The 20,511-nt window shown below is 41.8% G+C and overlaps 1 protein-coding gene across 1 annotated transcript; it reads right to left on the reverse strand.

Moving 5' to 3' along the window:
* Positions 1-328: 328 nt before the first annotated feature.
* On the reverse strand, positions 329-16,875 carry LOC309559547 (ficolin-1-like). Its single transcript, XM_082262849.1, has 6 exons — positions 16,404-16,875; positions 14,480-14,515; positions 13,516-13,643; positions 9,007-9,133; positions 5,304-5,438; positions 329-899 (listed from the first exon to the last, which is right to left on the reverse strand). Exons 1-6 carry the CDS (start codon positions 16,459-16,461, stop codon positions 646-648), a joined length of 738 nt encoding a protein of 245 aa, XP_082118975.1. The 5' UTR covers positions 16,462-16,875; the 3' UTR covers positions 329-645.
* Positions 16,876-20,511: the final 3,636 nt, after the last annotated feature.

Below are 20,511 nucleotides of genomic sequence, written 5' to 3' on the forward strand. Positions count from 1 at the left end.
GTCGAGCCGGTACTAGCCGGTACTTGCAGTGGAAAAGTGCCATAAGGTGCACAGTTTTTTTATTCATGTAAGTGATACTATGTTTTGTAAAGCAAATTGTTACTATTTTGCTAATCTCTTCACCCTTGCTACTCTTTTTCCATATCATTATCTACAAGGATGACCACTGCTCCTTACAGATATCACCTGGTAAGCTGGGAACGTTTCTGGAAGCAGCCTAGTTGGGGGAAACTCCCAAGGACAACTTTAAAAGAAACAAATCCACCAAATCAATACACCTTTTTAATTATCTGAATCATCATTTTTATTTATTGGTAAAATCCATGCATGAAATCAGAGTGAGTGTTTCCAAGATGACATCAGGCTGACATCACAGGCATCCTCCCAGTCATTGTCTATGAAAATGTCCATGATGTTCAGTGATGTCATCAGGAATACACTAGGTACACAGTTATATTGTGATATATTATAATGGAAGAACAAGAAGAAACATGGCAGGCAGTCTCCATCCAGACTACAACCCCAATTCTCCAGTGAGAAATTGTCAGAATTGTAGTAGAGTGGATATTTCATTCTTCTACTCTTATGTTTTAAATCATATATGGCATTGTATATTTTACAAGCTCTTCTGTGTAATTAGACAATTCACAAAATGGGTCTGATCTTCATTTCTACATGTGCATAAGAATAGTGTTCACCCCTGGAAGTTTGCCAATTGATGCCAACAAAAGCTTCTTTGTGTTCTCCCTTCAGGTACAGACCATTCATGAAGGCAGAGTGGCAAGATTTAAACCACCAGCCTCCCTTGAACAAATTGGCACAGTGGGTGGAGGCGCTCTCATCATTGTCCTCATCGAAAGTGCTGAATTTCATGTTGTGGTGCTGACTCAATGAATCGCCTGGAAAAAGGAAAAAATATATGAACAGATTGTTTAACTGGGACACAATAATAATAATGAAAATATATGAAATGGCATTTATTTGTGTCAGAAGACATCCTGGAAGTAGGAAGTGGCTGGAATGTGTTAGGGTCAAGGTGAGGGTCTAGAAAGAAAAATCAGAAAGTAATCTGCCAGGACCTTTCTTAAAATTGTGTAATGAATATAAATGACTTAGTGCCTGTTCACACTCTTGCACAGGGTTCACACAACATGTGTTGTGTTAAAGCAACATTAAAGTGGTTGTAAAGGATTACTGCCAGCTCCTCTGCTCTACCAAACTATACTACATAGAGCAGGGGTCTTCAAACTATGGCCCTCCAGTTGTTCAGGAACTACAATTCTAATCATGCCTAGTCATATCTGTGAATGTCAGAGTTTTACAATGCCTCATGGGATGTGTAGTTCCGCAACAGCTGGAGGGCCGTAGTTTGAGGACCCCTGACATAAAGTATATGTTTGTATAAAATTATGCCTCTAGATACCTTTTTTCAGTTCGGTCATGTAACCTCCGGCCACTCGCCTCCCCCGATCTAAGGACTTCAACCGGAGGGGCTGAGATGCCCCTCTGAAGTCAGCCGGGAGGTCATGTGACCACTATGCTGTCCGCTCAGTCCCCCCTCATTGTAGCCCTTAAATCGGGGAGGAGAGCGGCCAGGGGTCACGTGACCGAACAGAAACGATCTGAAATAAGGTATTTAGAAGCATAATTTTTTTACAAACATTTACACTATGTAGTATAGCTTGGTAAAACAGAGGGGCTGGCAGAAATTCTTCTTTGACTTTATTGCCAGCTACTAATAGCAGCAGGAGGGGAGGGGTGGGGAAGAGATCGCTCACACACAGAAGCTGATAGGCAGGGAGAGGGGGGAGATGATGGAGGCACGTAAACGGAACGCGGTATCATGGCTCCCAAATGTCCCTGATTTCGAGGGACTGTCCCTGTTTCAGAACAAAGTCCCTCTGTCCCTCTTTCCTCCTCATTTGTCCCTCATTTTGGTCTGATCTATATAACTGTATATAAAATGCACTGTTTATCTTTCAAAAAGTGTTTCCCAGTGCTAAACCTTTCATCTACTTTCTAAATTGCTGCATTTGTAAATTTCAAAAGCTAAAGGAATAGTAGTGGTTAAAAAGCTAAAATGGCTAAAAAAAAAGCCATCGTGGATTTAAAGGAGTTGTAAAGTCAGAAGGTTTCTGCATTCTTTGCATTCAGATAAAAAGCCTTCTGTGTGTAGCAGCCTCCTCAGCACCTCCTAATACTTACCTGACCCCCTCTCTGTCCACGAGTCCCTCAGCCGTCGGGGACTTTCTCCCCTGGCTGGCTGGGACACAGCCGTGGTGCCATTGGCTCCCACGGCTGTCAATCAAAGTCAGTTAGCCAATCAGGAGAGAGAAGGGGTGGGGCAGAACAGCAGCTCAGTGTCTGAATGGACACACAGAGCTGCAGCTCGACTCAGGTGCATCCAGACAGACAGACGAAGGACTCAGGATACACAATTACACAACGCATGAAATTACACAATTACATACCTGTTTCTTCTTATGATCTTGTATGTGTTTTTAATCCCCTTGTGCTTGTCAATAAAATTTTTTTACTGCACTTGGAGGCGCCTTTCTTTTCTTTATAATCCTTCTTTATTTTTTTTTATAATTCTCCTTTAAAGGCCTGGTAGGTGTCCCTCGTTCCCATCTCAAAAATTTGGGAGATATGTGTATTATCAGCCATGACTACTGTGGTCAATTTTCATAGGGGGTCGAATGAATAGGAAGGATCAACCATGTTTTTTACAGCAAAGAAAGGGACAGATTAGACAGCACAAGCATTATGCTGTTTAACCTGCTATAAGGGAACAGAATCTTTTTTTTTTTTTTTGGATTACAGCCGCTTTAACTATTTTAAATCTTTAAACTACCAGTATTAGTAAATAACTAGGAAAGTACTGTATATTATATTTGCTTGTTTTAATTGTTTTTACATTTCTTCAGTTGCTTCCTGGTTTCTGGCGTAGGCCAAAATGATGTCATACATTCCAGGAGTCTTCATGGATGTTTTTTTCTTTCCTCTGGAGGAGGGGAGGATGGGTATTTTCATCCATGGACCGTTTCTGCCTGCAAGACTGAGCTAAGTGCAGATGGATTCCAAGCAGTAAATGCTACATGAATAATCTGCCCTTACTCAAGATGACCACAGCTAGAAATGCTAGAGGGGTGTTTTTCAAAGTGATCTCTCAACAAAATAAAGCACGGAGACGTGGATGGATAGATGGGTGAGTTTTCTTTGAATAATAAAAATGAATTAAATAGAATTTTTGGTTTGTGGTGCTCAGATAAAGTTAGGACAGTTACATTAACAGGTAATTTAAATAGACTGCCTAATGTATGAAAACAATTTAAAAAAATGTGCATTTTTTGGAAAACAGTGTGTTACTGCAATACAATAGTACGAGGATTGTATTTTCCTTGATAATATTGACACTTCGCCTAAATTGGAAAAACATTTTTTTGGTAAGGTATTTGCCTGGATTATGGCCTGATGTAAACTTGGATGTGCAATGTTTTTAATTACAACAGAGGCAGTACCACCCAATTTTTTTAAAAACATTTTGAGGCTGTACCAGCAAGGTCAATCTTAAATTCTAACCAGACAATTTTTTTCTTATAGTTACAATTGCCCTCAGATTTTTACTTCTGTAGTAGTGGGTGTAGGGTTGCCACCTTTTTTTCAAGCCAAACCCGAACATTTTTCTATCCGCTTCCGGACCACCCGCCGTATATATACTGCGGCAGGCAGCCCCTCCTGCGCAAACCGACGTAGGGCTACGTCGGACGCGCGCCTGCAGCTAGGGGGCGAGCGCGCACCGCCTGTGGCGCACTCCCGCCCCCACTCAGCAGTGGGGACTCCGATGCATGGGGCAGGCGGCTCTAATTGCCACCTACCACCCACGATCGCTCCCTGCTGAGAGAGAAGAACGGCCAGCTGTTGTAAACACAGCTGACCATTCTTCTCTCTGGAATGATCACAGAGTGCTTGTGATCCTTCTATATAGGATCACAGGTCTCTATGGTCATTTCACAAGCCCCTCCCCCCAGAGTTAGTAAACATTTAACCCCTTGATAACCCACAGTGTTAACTCCTTACCTGCCAGTGTCATTATTACAGTAACAGTGCATATTTTTAGCACTGATTACTGTAGTAAGGTCCCTGGTCCCCCCCCCCCCCCCATAAGTGTAAAAGATTTCAGTTAGTGGCCCGATCTGTCCGACGCAATGTTTCAACTCCGCTAAAAATTGCAGATCGCCGCCATTACTAGCAAAAAAAAATAATAAAAATGAAATAAATCTTTCCAGTAGTTAGTAGATGCGATAACTTTTGCACAAACCAATCAAAACACACTTATTGCGATTTTTTTTTTTTTTTTGCCAAAAATATGTGGCAGAAAACAAATTGGCCTAAAATGTTAAATTTTGATTTTTACAGGTTTTTTTTTGGGAATGTTATATAGCAGAAAGTGAAAAATATTGTTTTTTTTATACCAGAATTGTCGCATATTTTTTTTTTTTATAGCGCAAAAAATAAAAATCGCAGAGGTGATCAAATACCAACCAAAAGAAAGCTCTATTTGTGGGAAAAAGAGGACATCAATTTTATTTTGGTACAGTTTTGCACGACTGCGCAATTGTCCATTAAAGTAACGCAGTGCCGAATCGCAAAAAATGGCCTGGTCATTAAGGGGGCAAATCCTTCCGGTCCAGAAGTGGTTATAAGGGAAAACACTGTGGACTCAGGTGTAAGGGTGTTTCTGCTCACCAAAACCCCCACATACATCAGAGTTCCCAGCATCCCCCATTTAAATCAGGGTTCCCAATGCCCCCCTTACATCAGAGTCTGCCGAGCACCCCTTATATCTGATTCCCCTTTACCTAAGTGTATTCACCCGCTCGGAGGCAGGAGAGAGAAGGGAGGGAGGGGGGAGACTTCAGTCACAGACAGTGGATGGTGAGCTCCCTTTCCCAAGGATGGAGGCTCAGGCAATTGACACCTTTAACATACGATGTATCATGGGGGGGAGGGCCCCAGGCAGCAGGGGGAATCTGCACTGCATGGGGTGATTAGGGTACTTGGCACACCCCCTGCACATGCCTATGGGTTCTTGGTTACTTGGGGAGCCACGCTTCAGTTTTAATAGTGTGTCTGGGTTTCAGGCAGTCTGAAATCTGGACACCTAATTCAAAATCCGGACTGTCCGGGTGAATTTCGAATGGGTGGCAATCCTAAGTGGGTGGGGTGCACTGTAAAAAATGGTCTTTCATGCTAGAAATTGCTTTTATTTGAAAAGGTGTAAAAACACGCAATGTCTTTACCTGCAGATCCTCCGCTAAAAGAGCCAAGCCATAACTTGTACTTTTCACATTCTCCCAGAAGCTTGAATGAGGAATATTTTGCAAAGTGTTTTACCTCATCAAAACCATGAAGATCAACGCGCAGCTCCCATTTATCTGTGGAGAAAGGAAAGAAATGTTTTAAAATGGCTTAAAGTGGAATTTTAATGAAGAAAAAAAAAAAACAATTGGCAAACAGATGATATTTTTAACACAAAAGAGACATACCATGTCTCTGCATTAAAGTTTTTACCTGCCTGTCCACCACTGTACACTGATCAGCAGTTTGGCAATGCCGAGTTGACTGCACTCCCACGCATGTGGCCGGGCCAGGTAAGACAGCCAGGGATCGATACCCGAAAGCGGCTGGGCTGAAGATGTCAGCAGCCGGTGGGGGGATCTGAGATATTCCAGGACTGGAGTATAGGTGAGCTCGAGACAAGGACACCCCGCAACAGTCCAAGCAGGTTTGCCCTGTACTTTTATTCACCAAGGATGTAAATGAGTGATTGGTACGACTAGTTCAGAGCATATGAACAAACAACACATCTGCTCCTCTAAACTTTTAACTGAAGTCAGTTCCTGACTAACAGGGTGCCCTCTAATGCAGCGGCCCAACCTATCTGGCATCAGGGATAGGTTTCACAGCAGGCAATTTTTCCAGGGACCGGGGGGGGGGCGGTTATTTACAGAATCTGCTCTCAGCCCCCCTGTACAGCACAGTCCCCCCTTTATATCAGTGTCCTCAGTTACTCACATTACAGTACCCTTTACAGTGCAGTCCCCTTTACATTACAGTGCCCCACCTTTACAGTGCAGTCCCCTTTACATTACAGTGCCCCCCTTTATAGTGCAGAACCTTTACATTACAGTGCGCCCTTTAAGGTGCAGTCCCCTTTACATCACAGCTCCCCTTTACATTGCACTGCCCCCTTTACAGTGCAGTCCCCTTTACATTACAATGACCCTTAACAGTGCAATCCCCTTTACATTACAGTGCCCCCTTTACATTACAGTGCCCCCTTTACAGTGCAGTCCCCTTTCCATTACAGTGTCCCCTTTACATCTAATACATCTAAGCTCCCCTTAACATTACAGTGCCCCCTTTTCAGTGCAGTCCCCTTCACATCACAGTGGCCCCTTTACAGTGCAGTCCCCTTTTACATCACAGCTCCTATTTACATTACAGTGCCCCTTTACACTACAGTCTACTTTACATTAATGTAATGGGGACTGCTCTGTAAAGGGGGCACTGTGATGTGAAGGGGATTGCTCTGTAAATGGGGGCACTGTGATGTGAAGGGGATTGCTCTGTAAATGGGGGCACTGGGACTGCACCGTAAAAGGGGCACTGTGATATAAAGGGGACTGCACTGTAAAGAGGCACTGTAACCATTACAGTGCAGTGCCCTTTATATTACAGTGCCCCTAGTAATCACAGCTTCCTCCATCACAGTTCACCCTGCAGTCTGCCCATCACAGTGCACCTGCAGTCTGCCCATCACAGTGCCCCTGCAGTCTGCCCCCCTTTCCTCTCTAACATTACTCCTCCCTATTCTAATCTCTGCCTCCCCTGCACAGGACTCCTATCTTTGGCAGGGCAGAGGCTGTGATCCATCAGTGAGTCTTCTCCTGGCTCCCCTACAGGGGTCCTTCGCTGCTGTCTCAGCCAATGAGGGGGGAGAGTCATGGACAGGCGAGTCTGTCCTGCAACATTGCTGGATTGAGATGAGGCTCAGATAAGTATTGGGGGGCTGCTGCACACAGAAGGCTTTTTATCTTAATGCATAGAGTGCAATAAGATGCAAAAAACCTTCTGCCTTTATAACCACTTTAACTCAGTTTGGCCCAAACTTGCAGGAAATTGTCACATGGCCATATTTTGTTAATGACATTGTCCAAATAGTGCCATGTTATCTGTTTTAGTGTCCACAGTCAACCTTTTCACCCAGCAGCAAGCTCCCACAGCAGAGAGAAGGAGCCCTGAACCTCATTTAGTTTACATATGTTAGGGTTTGTTGACTGCTGAGACTAATTAGTGAGGTTTGGCTACCAGATATGATGTGATTATCTTATTAAGATTCTGAGAAAAGAAAAAGTTTGCATTTCCACATCACCGTGAACCCTGAAGCACTTCGCCATGTGTAGGCCAGAAACCTAGGTGACACATACACACCATTAACGATCCTGCCTCAAAATATATAATGAATATACAAAATATATATATTTTTTCCATTTACTGATGTATTATGTTTTGGAGTAAAAATAAAAAAAAATTCTAAAAATATTCAAGTCGGTGAATGTGAACTATTACATATGAATAGGGAGAAACTTAGGTTCTGGCTGAACTCAGTTCACTCGGAACCTGCGGGAACCTGTCACATGATAGCAGGATGCCGCAGTCGTGGAATTCCCCACCATGCAGTTGCATATAAGTAATGGGAATGCTGGTGACATCTCTGACCTAATATGGCCACATGGCACTCTTTGGACAATGTAATTGACAAAATGTGGCCATTTGACAATTTCCTGCAGGTTTAGACAGAACTGAGTTAAAGTGGTTCTAAAGGCAGAAGGTTTTTTTTTATCATAATACATTCTATGCATTAAGATAAATAGCCTTCTGTGCGCAGCAGCCCCCCTAATACTTACCTGAGCCCCATCTCGATCCAGCGATGTTGCAGGACAGACTCAGCTGTCCGTGACTCCCCCTCCCCATTGGCTGAGACAGCAGGATAGGACCATTGGCTCCCGCTGCTGTCAAACTAATTGAGTCAATGAGGAGAGAGAGGGGGCGAGGCCAGGCCGTGGTTCCCTGTCTGAATGGAAACAAGGAGCTGCGGCTCAGCTCGGGTGCCCCCATAGCAAGCTTCTTGTTGTGGGGCACTTAACAGGAGGGAGGAGCCCGAAGAGGGACCCGAGAAGAGGAGGATCGGGGCTGCACTGTGCAAAACCACTGCAACATATCAGGTAAGCATAACAGATTTGTTATTTTTACAAAAAAAAAAAAAAAAAAGAACATGACTTTAGTATTACTTTAAGCTTGAACCTTAGCTCATCCTTGCGTATAAATAATTCACATTTTCTATCTTCAGCTAGCAAGTAATGCTCTAGTCTAGACTACTTGTCTAGTGATTGCCCTTAGACAGCTCAGACTACGGTCACAAGGTAGAGAGCCAATCAGGGTTGCTCTGTACCTTGTGATGACTGTGAACCAATCGCAGCCATCACAGTGTAAACACTAGTAGTATTTACAAATATTCAGCCCATTAACAAAAGAGGAAGCTCCCCTTGCTATGTTGTGAATGGCTGAACGTTTATAAGCACATCAGGATGGACAACTGGTAGGTTGGGGGGGCTAAAAGGGCCACTGACCACCAATAATGATGATGGAGTTTTAAAGGAGTAGACAGAGACAGTTACAAATAGAAAAGCTACTATTATGTGCCCACTTTGGAAAACCTATCATGAGCTTCAAATTCTGAGGCAGGGAGGGGGGGGGGAGGATCACTTGTCTGATTCTTTCAGCTGTGCATGTAATGTGAGCTTCACCATATCATTAAGTTTATCAGATGACTTCCTAAAGATGAAAATAATGTTTGCATAATGGAAGTCTGAGCCAGATCAGGGTTAGCACAAACTGTTAGATACTCATCACTGTACAAACAGACTGAAGAACTAATACCGTGGATTGTTAGCTTGTGAATTTTCTCATTCCCCAGCCAAAATTCTTGCCGACTACCAAATCCAGTTTTGTATGCACTCCAGTTTCGGGTGAAATCCACAGAGCCATCCCAACGTCTCTGAATCACCTACAAGTAAAAAGAAATAATCATCATTTTATGGCTTATTGGATTTTTTTCTTACAGTTGGTTTTTTGGAAGTTATACAAAAAAAGAGGCAGCAACAATGCTGCTTTAAAAGATAGGTATTCTTTTCTTATTATGCACACAATACTTATTCCCTTGAATGCCTATTTTCTATGAAAAACAATGACTTGCCTAAATGTAATTCCTCCTGGCAACCTTGGACCTCTCTGGCTATACAAGGGTTGATTACTGGAATTGTGCCTTAAAGATGTTGTAAATGTTTTTTTTTGGGGGGGGTTTAAAATAAAAATACCAGACATGTCTACACTTACCTGCTCTGGGCAATCGTTTTTCACACAGAAGCTCCAATCCTCTTCTTCTGGGATGCCCCCCCTCTTCATCAGGTACCCCAATGGAAAGCTGCTTTCCCTGGGGGCACTCGTGCAGGCTCGCTCCTGAGTCCTGCTGCTGTGTCCATTGTAACAGACAGTGGGACCCGGCCCCACCCGCCGCTCCCATGTCACTTAATTTGATTGACAGCAGCAGGAGCCATATCAATCTGTCCAATGAGGACACAGACAGTGGCTGGAGCTGCTGCGCTTGTGCACATGGCTGGATCGAATCGGCTGGGGGCAGCTGCAGCACAGGTTTTTCACCTTGGGGACAACCACATTAAGCTTGTAAGTCTCCCCTATAGCCCTCACTGTTACCAGGGCTGGCCCTACCATGGGTCCCGCTGGGTCCATTGGAACCAGGCAGCACTTAGAGAGGGGCCGCAAAATGGCTCTCAAGATTATTTTTCCAGCAGGTTTGTGTGTCATCAGTTTTCGGCACGTTATGGACAGCATTTCCCCATCTTATATTGCCGCCAGTAGTGCAAACTGATGAGTATGAGGCTTAGTGTCTCTTCTGGGGAACGTCCCTCTCGAGATCGTGGTGTGCGCAATGACATCAGACATCGGTGCACTCCATCATACGCAGGGCAGGCTGGATCCTCTAGGGGGGAGGTGGTTGCGGCAGACACAGGAATGATAGGAGGACTGAGGACAGACAGTGGGTGTTTAGTGGACCGGTCCGGTGGTGAGGTATGAAAGAAGATAACAATATATAAAATATTTTCTAAATTTTATATAAAATAATGGACGTGGGGGTATTTGGGTGGTCGTGACTTTTTTTTTGAGGGAGTGGGGGGGGGGAGGGGGCGGCATTTCATTCTTGGACCCAGGCAGCACAATGTCTTGGGCCAGCCCTGACTGTTACACAGTGATACTCTACAGACATAAATGCTTTATGCACTTGAACCTAATCCTTCCACCGGTACCAGAAGCTAGCCAGTCCTTTTGTTTCCCTGTTAGACTTGTAGTCCAGTTGTTTAGTATATGTTTTTGTAAAGTTTCTTGTCTTCAAGTATAACTAAAGGCAAAACTTTTTTTTAGTTTTGGCTAGAGTGGAGAGTGATTAGAACCCCTGACAGCTTGTATTACTTTCTGTGCCCCCTGTTAAGGGGATTCACTCTCTCTATTTGTCTTGTTTACCATTATCATTGATAGTGAAAGTAAATCCCAAATTTTGGGATGTCCCCAGAAATGTAATAGAGGGGAAATCTTCCAATCAGGACACAAGTTCTGGTGACCTTGGGATCCCCAAGGATTTCCCTCAATTTGCAGGGATTTCATTTCACTTTCTAATGGCTATGAGTCAGGAAGTGAAGGGAAATCTCCACAATGGACACAGATAAAAACTGACAGGGGTTATAACCCTCTATTGCTCTAGCCAAAATTTTAAAAAGGTTTGCCTATAGTTTAATGCTTTCATCCAGTATGCTAACTTGTTGAAAGTGCTGTGCCTTCAACTATAAGTCTTTAGCAATTTTTCTTTTCGGTTTGGTCCTTTCTGTAAATTTTTCCCTCATGTGCAACCTCTTTAAACGTAAATAAAAAATGTTGGAATTAAACACTAAAATGATATTTGTATTCCTTTTTAACCTCCAAAATATTAAACATTACATACAAATACAATTTGGGTCTTGCCTTTCAAACCAAATGTCAAACACCAAACTGAATGTGATACACCCAATATTAAAAAGTGTGAGAAGTGTAAGAAGACCTGGTCTTAAAGTGGATAATGCCTGAAGGTACTCCTTGAATTTTGTACCTCTCTATGTGGCTAGGCTCTGAAAAAGTCTCACACATGTGGTATCGCCACACTCAGGAGGAGTAGCAGAATGTATTTTGGGGTGTAGTTGCATCTATGTCTATGCCGTGTGTGAGAAGTACCTTGTTAATATGACATTTTTGTCAAGTTGTGAGAAATTACAACTTCGAAAAACTTGCTATGCCTCTTACTAAATACCTTGGGTGGTCTATTGTCCACAAAAGGGTTCGTTTATGGGATATTTGTACTGCCTTGGAATGTTAGGGCCTCAATAAATGAGATAGGCCATCAGTACATCAGGTATGATCAATGTTTAATGATTGGTACCATAGTTTGCAAACTCTAAACCTTTCAAACAGACCAAATATTATACACTGAGTTAGGTTACTTTTACCCCAATTGTATAAAAAATTTATTTAAAAATGTTAAAAGTAATAGGCAGGATCTAATAGTGTTTTCTACCTTCCGGGAGTTATATGGCAACATCTACAGTGCCTTGAAAAAATATTCATACCCCTTGGAATTTTCCACATTTTGCCATTTTACATCCAAAAATATAAATGTATTTTATTGAGATTTTCTGTGATAGACCAACACAAAGTGGCACATAATTGTGAAGTGGAAGGAAAATGATAATTGGTTTTCAACAGTTTTACAACTAAATATGTGAAAAGTGTGCCATGCATTTGTATTCAGCCCCCTTTACTCCGATACCCCTAACTAAAATCTAGTGGAACCAATTGCCTTCAAAAGTCACCTAATCAGTAAATAGAGTCCACCTGTGTGTAATTTAATCTCACTATAAATACAGCGGTTCTGTGAAGCCCTCAGAGGTTTGTTAGAGAACCTTAGTGAACAAACAGCATCATAAAGGCCAAGGAACACACCAGACAGGTCAGGAATAAATTTGTGGAGAAGTTTAAAGCAGGGTTAGGTTATAAAAAATATCCCAAGCTTTGAACATCTCACAGAGCACTGTTCAATCCATCATCTGAAAATGGAAAGAGTATGGCACAACTGCAAACATACCAAGACATGGCCGTCCACCTAAAGTGACAGGCTGGGCAATGAAAGCATTAATCAGAGAAGCAGCCATGAGGCCCATGGTAACTCTGGAGGAGCTGCAGAGATCCACAGCTAAGGTTGAAGAATCTGTCCACAGGAAAACTAATGGTCATGCACTCCACAAATCTGGCCTTTATGGAAGAGTGGCAAGAAGAAAGCCATAGTTGAAAGAAAGTCATAAGAAGTCCAGTTTGCGAGAAGCCATGTGGGGGACATAGCAAACATGTGGAAGAAGGGGCTCTGGTCAGATGAGACCAAATTGACTTTTTTTGGCCTAAAAGCAAAATGCTATGTATGGTGGAAAACTAACACTGCACATCACCCTGAACACACCATCCCCACCGTGAAACATGGTGGTGGCAGCATTGTGTTGTGGGGATGCTTTTCTACAGGGACAGGGAAGCTGGTCAGAGTTGATAAATGGAGCCAAATACAGGGCAATCTTAGAAGAAAACTTTTTAGAGTCTGCAAAAGACTTGGGACTGGGGTGGAGGTTCACCTTCCAGCAGGACAATGACCCTAAACACACAGCCAGAGCTACAATGAAATGGTTTAGATCAAAGCATTTTCATGTGTTAAAATGGCTCAGTCAAAGTCCAGACCTAAATCCCATTGAGAATCTGTGGAAAGACTTAAATATTACTGTTCACAGACGCTCGCCATCCAATCTGACAGAGCTTGAGCTATTTTGCAAGGAAGAATGGGCAAAAATTATTTTAGATGTGCAAAGCTGGTAGAGACCAAATCCCCGAAAAGACTTCCAGGTGTAATTGCAGCGAAAGGTGGTTCTACAAAGTATTGACTTGTTTATTTGTAAAAAATGTTGAAAACCATTTATCATTTTTCTTCCACTTTACAATTATGTGCCACTTTGTGTTGGTCTATTACATAAAATCCCAATAAATACATTTACATTTTTGGTTGTAACATGACAAAATGTGGAAAATTATATAGGGTATGAATAAATTTTCAAGGCACTGTATAATAAAAAGAAAACTGCTAACAGAATAAAAAAATAATAATAGAAGGAGAAACAATGATAACTACTAAGACCCCCTTAAAATTAAAATGAATAGATCTTGATTTACTGTTGCATTAGTCATTGTGATATTAGTTGAATTTCCATAATTAGTTAAATGTAAAGATCAGCCTAGCACTGGACTTACAATCCATCCACCGCCATCAGTGTGCAAGTCACAGAGCACTTTCATTGGCTTCTCCCCCTCGGGGTATATGGTGTACCAATCACTGATGACCGCTCCTCTCTCCTGGAGCTCCTTGCAGTTCTTTGCACCTAGCATGAGGATATAGATATTTCTCATTAGGGAATGTTCATGTAGGTTACATTTGACTTAGATCCACTATTCATGCATTAGTGATTGAAGATATTTTGCCATCAATGGATTTCCAGGGCTGGACTACAGCTGTGATAAACCAACAGGTTTCCAAAAACAGGTAAACATACTATATTGTCAAAAGTATTGGGACGCCTGCCTTTACACAACAATGGACTTTAGTGGTATCGCAGCCTTAGTCCGTAGGGTTCAATATTGACTTAGCCCACCCTTTGAAGCTACAACAGCTTTAACTCTCCTCTGGGAAGGCTTTCCACAAGGTTTAGGAGTGTGTCTATGGGAATGTTTAACCATTCCTCTAGAAGCGCATTTGTGAGGTCAGGCACTAATGTTGGACGAGAAGGCCTGAGTCTCTGCTCTAATTCATCCCAAAGGTGTTCTATTGGGTTGAGGTCAGGTCAATTTCCTCCACCCCAAACTCGCTCATCCATGTCTTTATGTACCTTGCTTTGTGCACTAGTGGGCAGTCATGTTGGAACAGGAAGGGGCCATTCCCAAACTTTTCCCACAAATTTGGGAACATGAAATTGTCCAAAATGTCTTGGTATGCTGATGACCTAAGAGTTCCCTTCACTGGAACTAAGGGGTCAAGCCCAACACCTGGAAAAACAACCCCACAGCATAATTCCCCCTCCACCAAATGATTTGGACCAGTGCACAAAGCAAGGTCCATATAAAGACTGGGATGCCATTAAAGTACATGTGCGTGTAAAGACTGGTGTCCCAATACTTTTAACAATATAATGCAAGTCATTAAAATAGAAATAAAGCTTACCATAATATTCATCAGGTGTGTCACAACATCTTGATTCTAAAAAAAAAAGAAGTATATAAATGTAAAATAGAAATATATAAAACATATATTTTCCATAGATAAGCATGTGTGTATATATGCATTGATATGAAAAATGTAAAATAATAATTAATATCAAATAGAAAAAAATAACAAAATGAAATAGCAAAATTAAAAATAAATCAATCAAAAAGCATTGCCATGAATGGATTCAAACTCGGTCAATGTCATTTGCCCACTCTTCACAGGTGTTCTAACATTCAGTGGCATTGGGTACCAGGGTTGGATGGCAGTAGATGAAAATTAGGTTAGAATCCACTTTGAATGTAGAAAGGTGAATTGTATGGCTTAATGAGCCTTCAAGGAAAATAATTAGCTATTTTAAATTTGGTGAATATTTAAAACCAATCAAGGACAGCAAATATAATGTTGGTGTTATATATTTTTTTTTCAAATTATTATCAATTTTTATTGAAGTTTTCATAAAAATAGGATACAAAAAAGGAATAAGGCAGGGAAGAAAAAAAAAAAAAGAAAGGATTGCCGTACGGCCCACTCATTTTATTCATGTACAAAATAATTCAGTACTATACTGTATATGCACATTTACCTATTCAATACACTGTTTTTTAAATGTACATACAATTTTAGAAATTACAACACCTCAACTCAATTAACGATAAAGGAGTATAGTATATTAACTGATACCATTCATTAATGCTAAGCTTCGTTTCTTGTCTGAGGAAAAAAAAAAAGGCAGAAAAAAATGGTTTAATTTAATGTTGGTGAGATTTCCCTTTGAAGAATCGGAAACTATCCCTTTTTTGGTATTTGTCAGCAAGACAATAATAATCTATTAAAAGATTGATCTTACACTAGACTAGTTTGTTGTTATTGTCAACAGCCTTGTTTGCTTCCTTTGCCCGATTAGCATGGCACTATTCAAATGCCATAAATGAACAGCATATGGCCTCTTCCACTAATGCTGGCCATACACGCACAGAATTTCGGCCGTTTGCAGACTGCCAGATTGGCCACTAACTTACAGAATAAACTCTTTTACATAATTATTTTCATGATCATAATGATCGTTCCATAACATGCACAATACGAGTCAGAATATTATTTTCATTTAAATTTTACCATACACGTAACAACTTTTGTAGAAACAATAAAAGTTTTCGCTATGGATCCATCAACATTAGCCGGGCACACGATTGAAATCGTCGGTAAACTTGTGTTCACTAACGGCACGATTTTCGAACCATCTTTCCTAAAACGACCATCTTCGGCCGAAATTCTGTGCGTGTATGGCCTGCTTAATTGTCTGCTTGCTTGGTAAGTTTTTGAAAAAAGCATGGCTTTGACCAGTCACTGCACACTTTTTACGGTTCTGAATTTCCGGTATTTTATTCCTGCAAGAATGGCCTGACAACTACCTCTAAAAACCTTCATATACAAAACCTGTTAAGCCAAATTACACTTAGTCTTTAATTATTGAAAGGTTCAAGAAAGGATTGCATTCCTTCATTGGTAAAGAAAAAAGCTCTTTGAGGCCGGGTTCACACTGATGCGAATTAGATGTGCGTTTCCCCGCATCCAACTTGTATGACAGTAGACTATGATTGGCTCTCAATGGAGCCGGTTCACACATCTCGGGGGCGGCCGTGGAGAGCATTTGGCCCAGTTTCAGGCGTCCGAATTCAGGTAAAAACTTTGAGACATAAGCGTCTTTGGCCCAGTTTCAGGCAAAAACTCAGGTCTTATTAGTCCCTGAAATGGAGAACAGTGACACACTGGTCCCCAGCTGTAAGCCGCGTCCGCACTAAATGTGAACCCAGCCTAAAAGTATATATTGTAGTTTAGGTCCAACTTTGTCTTATCTTTAAATTTTCCATAGACCTACCTGCAGCCTCGCCAAACGTGAGCACAGCCAATATCACAGCAACAGCCAGTGACCACATATTGGCCCTACGATGTTTTGCTTTATGGTCCTAGACCTAGAGTCACCTGCAAACCTTCTTTATATAATAATTTGGAAACCTCCACCCTGATTTATCTACACACCTCCACCATGTTACTGGAGTATTGATTAACTCAATCACACCATCTCTCCATAGATAAGCCTTGCACAGACTGGAACAGTAGGCATCTCAGGTGGAGCATGGAAATATTACATTCTACAAAATCCTTATCTGAGATAACTGTGAAAGAACCACATCAAATAACCATACATTACAGAGTATACAGGCCTCAAGATAAAAGAGTAACAATAATGTGTCATAAAAAGGTGACTCCACCTGGAACAAGAAGTGTGTTTAACATCTGTATCACACAACATATACATGGTTACACCTTAGCGCAACATGTAAGAATGGATAATCATAGTTACATACAGTGCCTTAAAAAAGTATTCATACCTCTTGAAATTTTCCACATTTTGTCATCTTACAACCAAAAATGGAATATATTTGATAGACCAACACAAAGTGACACATAAATGTTAGTTGGAAGGAAAATGTTAAATGGTTTTCAAATTTTTTTACAAATAATATCCTAAAAGTGTGGTGTGCATTTGTATTCAGCTCCCTTTACTCTGATACCCCTAACTAAAACCTAGTGGAACCAAAAAAATCTGGTGAAACCGACTTCGCATGTGTGCAGACGCGGGTTCGTGCCTGGGGTCCGGTATGTGTCTGTTCACCAGTTCAGGTGTGATTCAGGTCTGAATTTTTGTCTGAATTTGCAGCTGAACCGGACCCAAACATGCACTGGACCCTTTGGCAATCCGCTCCACGGCCGCCCAGGACCTGTGTGAACCAGCTCTATTGAAAGCTATGCAAATTGGATGTGGGGAAATCCGCATCCAATTCGCACATATGTGAACCCAGCTTAAGAGTCTGTAAAAGACTTAAGACTGGGACGGAGGTTCACCTTGCAGCAGGACAACGACCCTAAACATACAGCCAGAGCTACAATGGAATGGTTTAGATCAAAGCAAATTCATGTGTTAGAATGGCCCAGTCAAAGTCTAGACCTAAATCTAATTGAGAATCTGTGACAAGACTTGAAAGTTACTATTCATAGACGCTCTCCATCCAATCTGACAGAGCAAGGAATATTGGCTATTTTGCAAGGAATAATGGGCAAAAAATGTAATTCTCTAGATGTGCAAAGCTGGTAGAGACATCCCCAAAAAGACTGGCAGCTGTAATCGCAGCGAAAGGTGATTCTACAAAGTATTGACTTAGGGGGACTGAATTCAATTTTGATACAAATTTATTAGTAAAAAAATGTGAAAACCATTTATTATTTTCCTTCCACTTCAAAAATGATGTGCAATTTTGTGTTGGTCTATCACATAAAATCCTAATAAAATATATTTACGTTTTTGGTTGTAACATGACAAAATGTGGAACATTTCAAGGGGTGTAAATACTTTTTCAAATCATTGTATTGATCTAGGGTTCCCTTTATTTGATGACAGAAAACTAACATGTCTCCCAACTGTCCTTCATTGGAGAGACTATCCCTATTTTGGAACTAACTACCTCTGTCCATCTTTCCTCTTCAGTTGTCAGTTAATGGGGCTAGCAGTGAAGCTGTGGCTTAAAGGGACAACATCTTCTCATCTGAGCCTTCATAATGCCTTGCCAGCATACTTTCACACTATGTGAGGAACCTTAATACAACTGGCCTCTTGGAAGAAAAGACACAGAGAAGCATCAAACTAAATGCAGAACTAATAACTAATTCACAGGGATGCATGGACCCTCCCCTCACAAATAGGACCTATCTGCGTGATATAAAGATGGAACTCAACATACCTAGTGGAACGTCAAACCAGATGGTCACAACAGAAAGGCAGTACTTACAATAGGTTTAAAATGGGACTGCGAGCAAACTTGATTTCACCTCCAATCTCTGTGCCCCCGAACCCCCCCCCCCCCCCCCCTTCAGGTGGGTGCCTCACCTTTATGCCTGTGACCTCGCACTTAAGCTTGGTCAGTAATGGCCTTGTGCTCAATCCAATAGATATGGATGCGGGGTTGCTTTTTCTTAAATGCTGTCAGGGTGCTCTTATCCCTCACGGATGACTCACATGGATAGGAAGAAAGATATACAGTAAAACCTTGGATTGCGAGCATAATTCGTTCCGGAAGCATGCTTGTAATCCAAAGCACTCTTATATCAAAGCAAATTTCCCCATAAGAAATAATGGAAACTCAGATGATTCGTTCCACAACCATTTATTCATAAGTCCTTCAGTTTATAGTCCATATACAAAGATTATAGCATTGCGATAGGTTATATAACCATAAAATGTCCATCCACAAATAGCCACTTCCACAAGGGGATAAGAAGCAAAATCCAGTAGGAGCTACAGAGTATCAAAGAGAAGAAAGGCGCCTCTAAGTGTAGCAATATGGTTCCATTTAATGAAGGTACAACATTTAGCAACTCACATGGTTGATGAATAAAACAGGCACATCTAAGTATGCAGGCATCCGGGGTAAAGCTGTCCACATGGACTATCTTCTGCACCACCGGCTGCCAGTCTGTAATCCTGACCGGGAAGACCACCCTGCAGTAAAGGGATCTAAAAGCGAGGGGCAGCATGGAAGGGATGACATAGATGGCGGTGCAGAGGATGGTCTATGTGGACAGCTTTAGCCTGGATGCCTGCATACTTAGATGTGCCTGTTCCAATCATCAACCATGCGAGTTGCTAAATGTTGTACCTTCATTAAATGTAACCATATTGCTACACTTAGAGGCGCCTCTCTTCTATTTTATACTCAGCTGTGACTTGAAGCTACTTGTATATCAAGACATCGCTTGTAAACCAAGTCAAAATTTATTTGAAAATTTTGCTTGTCTTGCAAAGCGCTCTTAAACCAAGTTACTCTCAAACCAAGGTTTTACTGTACATGGTGCAAGTAACTTCTTGTAAATGGACTTTATTAAAAATAAATGTATTGCACTTACATTTAATTAATTCTTGCAGCGCACCACACTATAGGGGCTATTTTGCAAATAGTGGCCCAGAAGCTCAGGCGGGGGTCTCCAACTGTTCTGGTTTATCCGCTCAGTGAGCTGTGAAAATGCTCTGCCGTACTCACACTCCGACGTATGGCCCCTCCCCCACGCATATCGACACAGGGCTCTTGCGTGTCCTCATCAGGGGGGAAAAATTCCAGGCATAAGCATTTTCACAGCTCACTGAGCAAGTAAAGCAGAACAGTTGGAGACCCCCGCCTGAGCTTCTGGGCCACTATTTGCAAAATAGCCATTATAGTGTGGTGCGCTGCAAGCACCAATTAAATGTAAGTGCAATACGTTTATTTTTAATAAAGTCTGTTTACAAGAAGTTACTTGCACCATGTATATCTTTCTTCCTATCCATGTGAGTCATCCGTGAGGGATAAGAGCACCCTGACAGCATTTAAGAAAAAGCAACCCCGCATCCATATCTATTGGATTGAGCACAAGGCCATTACTGACCAAGCTTAAGTGCGAGGTCACAGGCATAAAGGTGAGGCACCCACCTGAAGGGGGGGAGCACAGAGATTGGAGGTGAAATCAAGCTCATATTTATATTATTTCATTCACAGTACTTGCAATAGGGCTTAGAGATACTGAGGAATATTTTAAACTTTATGTAGCGCTACCCCCCGCAGGAGTTGTTGGATTTTGGGTCCTTCTATTCCTGCACAGCCAGGCAACACGTACTTTCAACTCTCATTCAGAGACAAGGAATCAGTTCAGGGGTTTGTTTTTTCTTGTTTTATTGGGGAAAACAACTTGGATAGGGTATAGGAATTAAGGAATGCCCAACTTGACTTGAAGAACAATGATGAGGACACCTTCCTTCTCTATGTAATCCAGAAAAATAAACATATACTTGAGCCTCCGTTCACACTAGGTCACTCCAACTTAGGGGGCGACCTGTGAAGTCGCGTGCAGGGCGACCTGTGAAGTCGCGTGCAGCGCGACTTCGGCGCGACTTGCAC

Source organism: Pelophylax lessonae, assembly GCF_965119305.1.
Source record: "Pelophylax lessonae genome assembly, chromosome: 7".
NCBI classification, from domain to species: domain Eukaryota; kingdom Metazoa; phylum Chordata; class Amphibia; order Anura; family Ranidae; genus Pelophylax; species Pelophylax lessonae.

Bases quoted from the DNA above. Each gene is read 5' to 3' on its own strand.
- LOC309559547 (XM_082262849.1), bottom strand. From the start codon at position 16,461: ATGTGGTCACTGGCTGTTGCTGTGATATTGGCTGTGCTCACGTTTGGC. The intron at 9,134-13,515 runs GTAAGTCCAGTG...TTTTACTTGTAG, and splicing joins CTGATGGCGGTGGATGGATT to GTGATTCAGAGACGTTGGGA. The intron at 5,439-9,006 runs GTATTAGTTCTT...CTTTCTCCACAG, and splicing joins TCACAAGCTAACAATCCACG to ATAAATGGGAGCTGCGCGTT.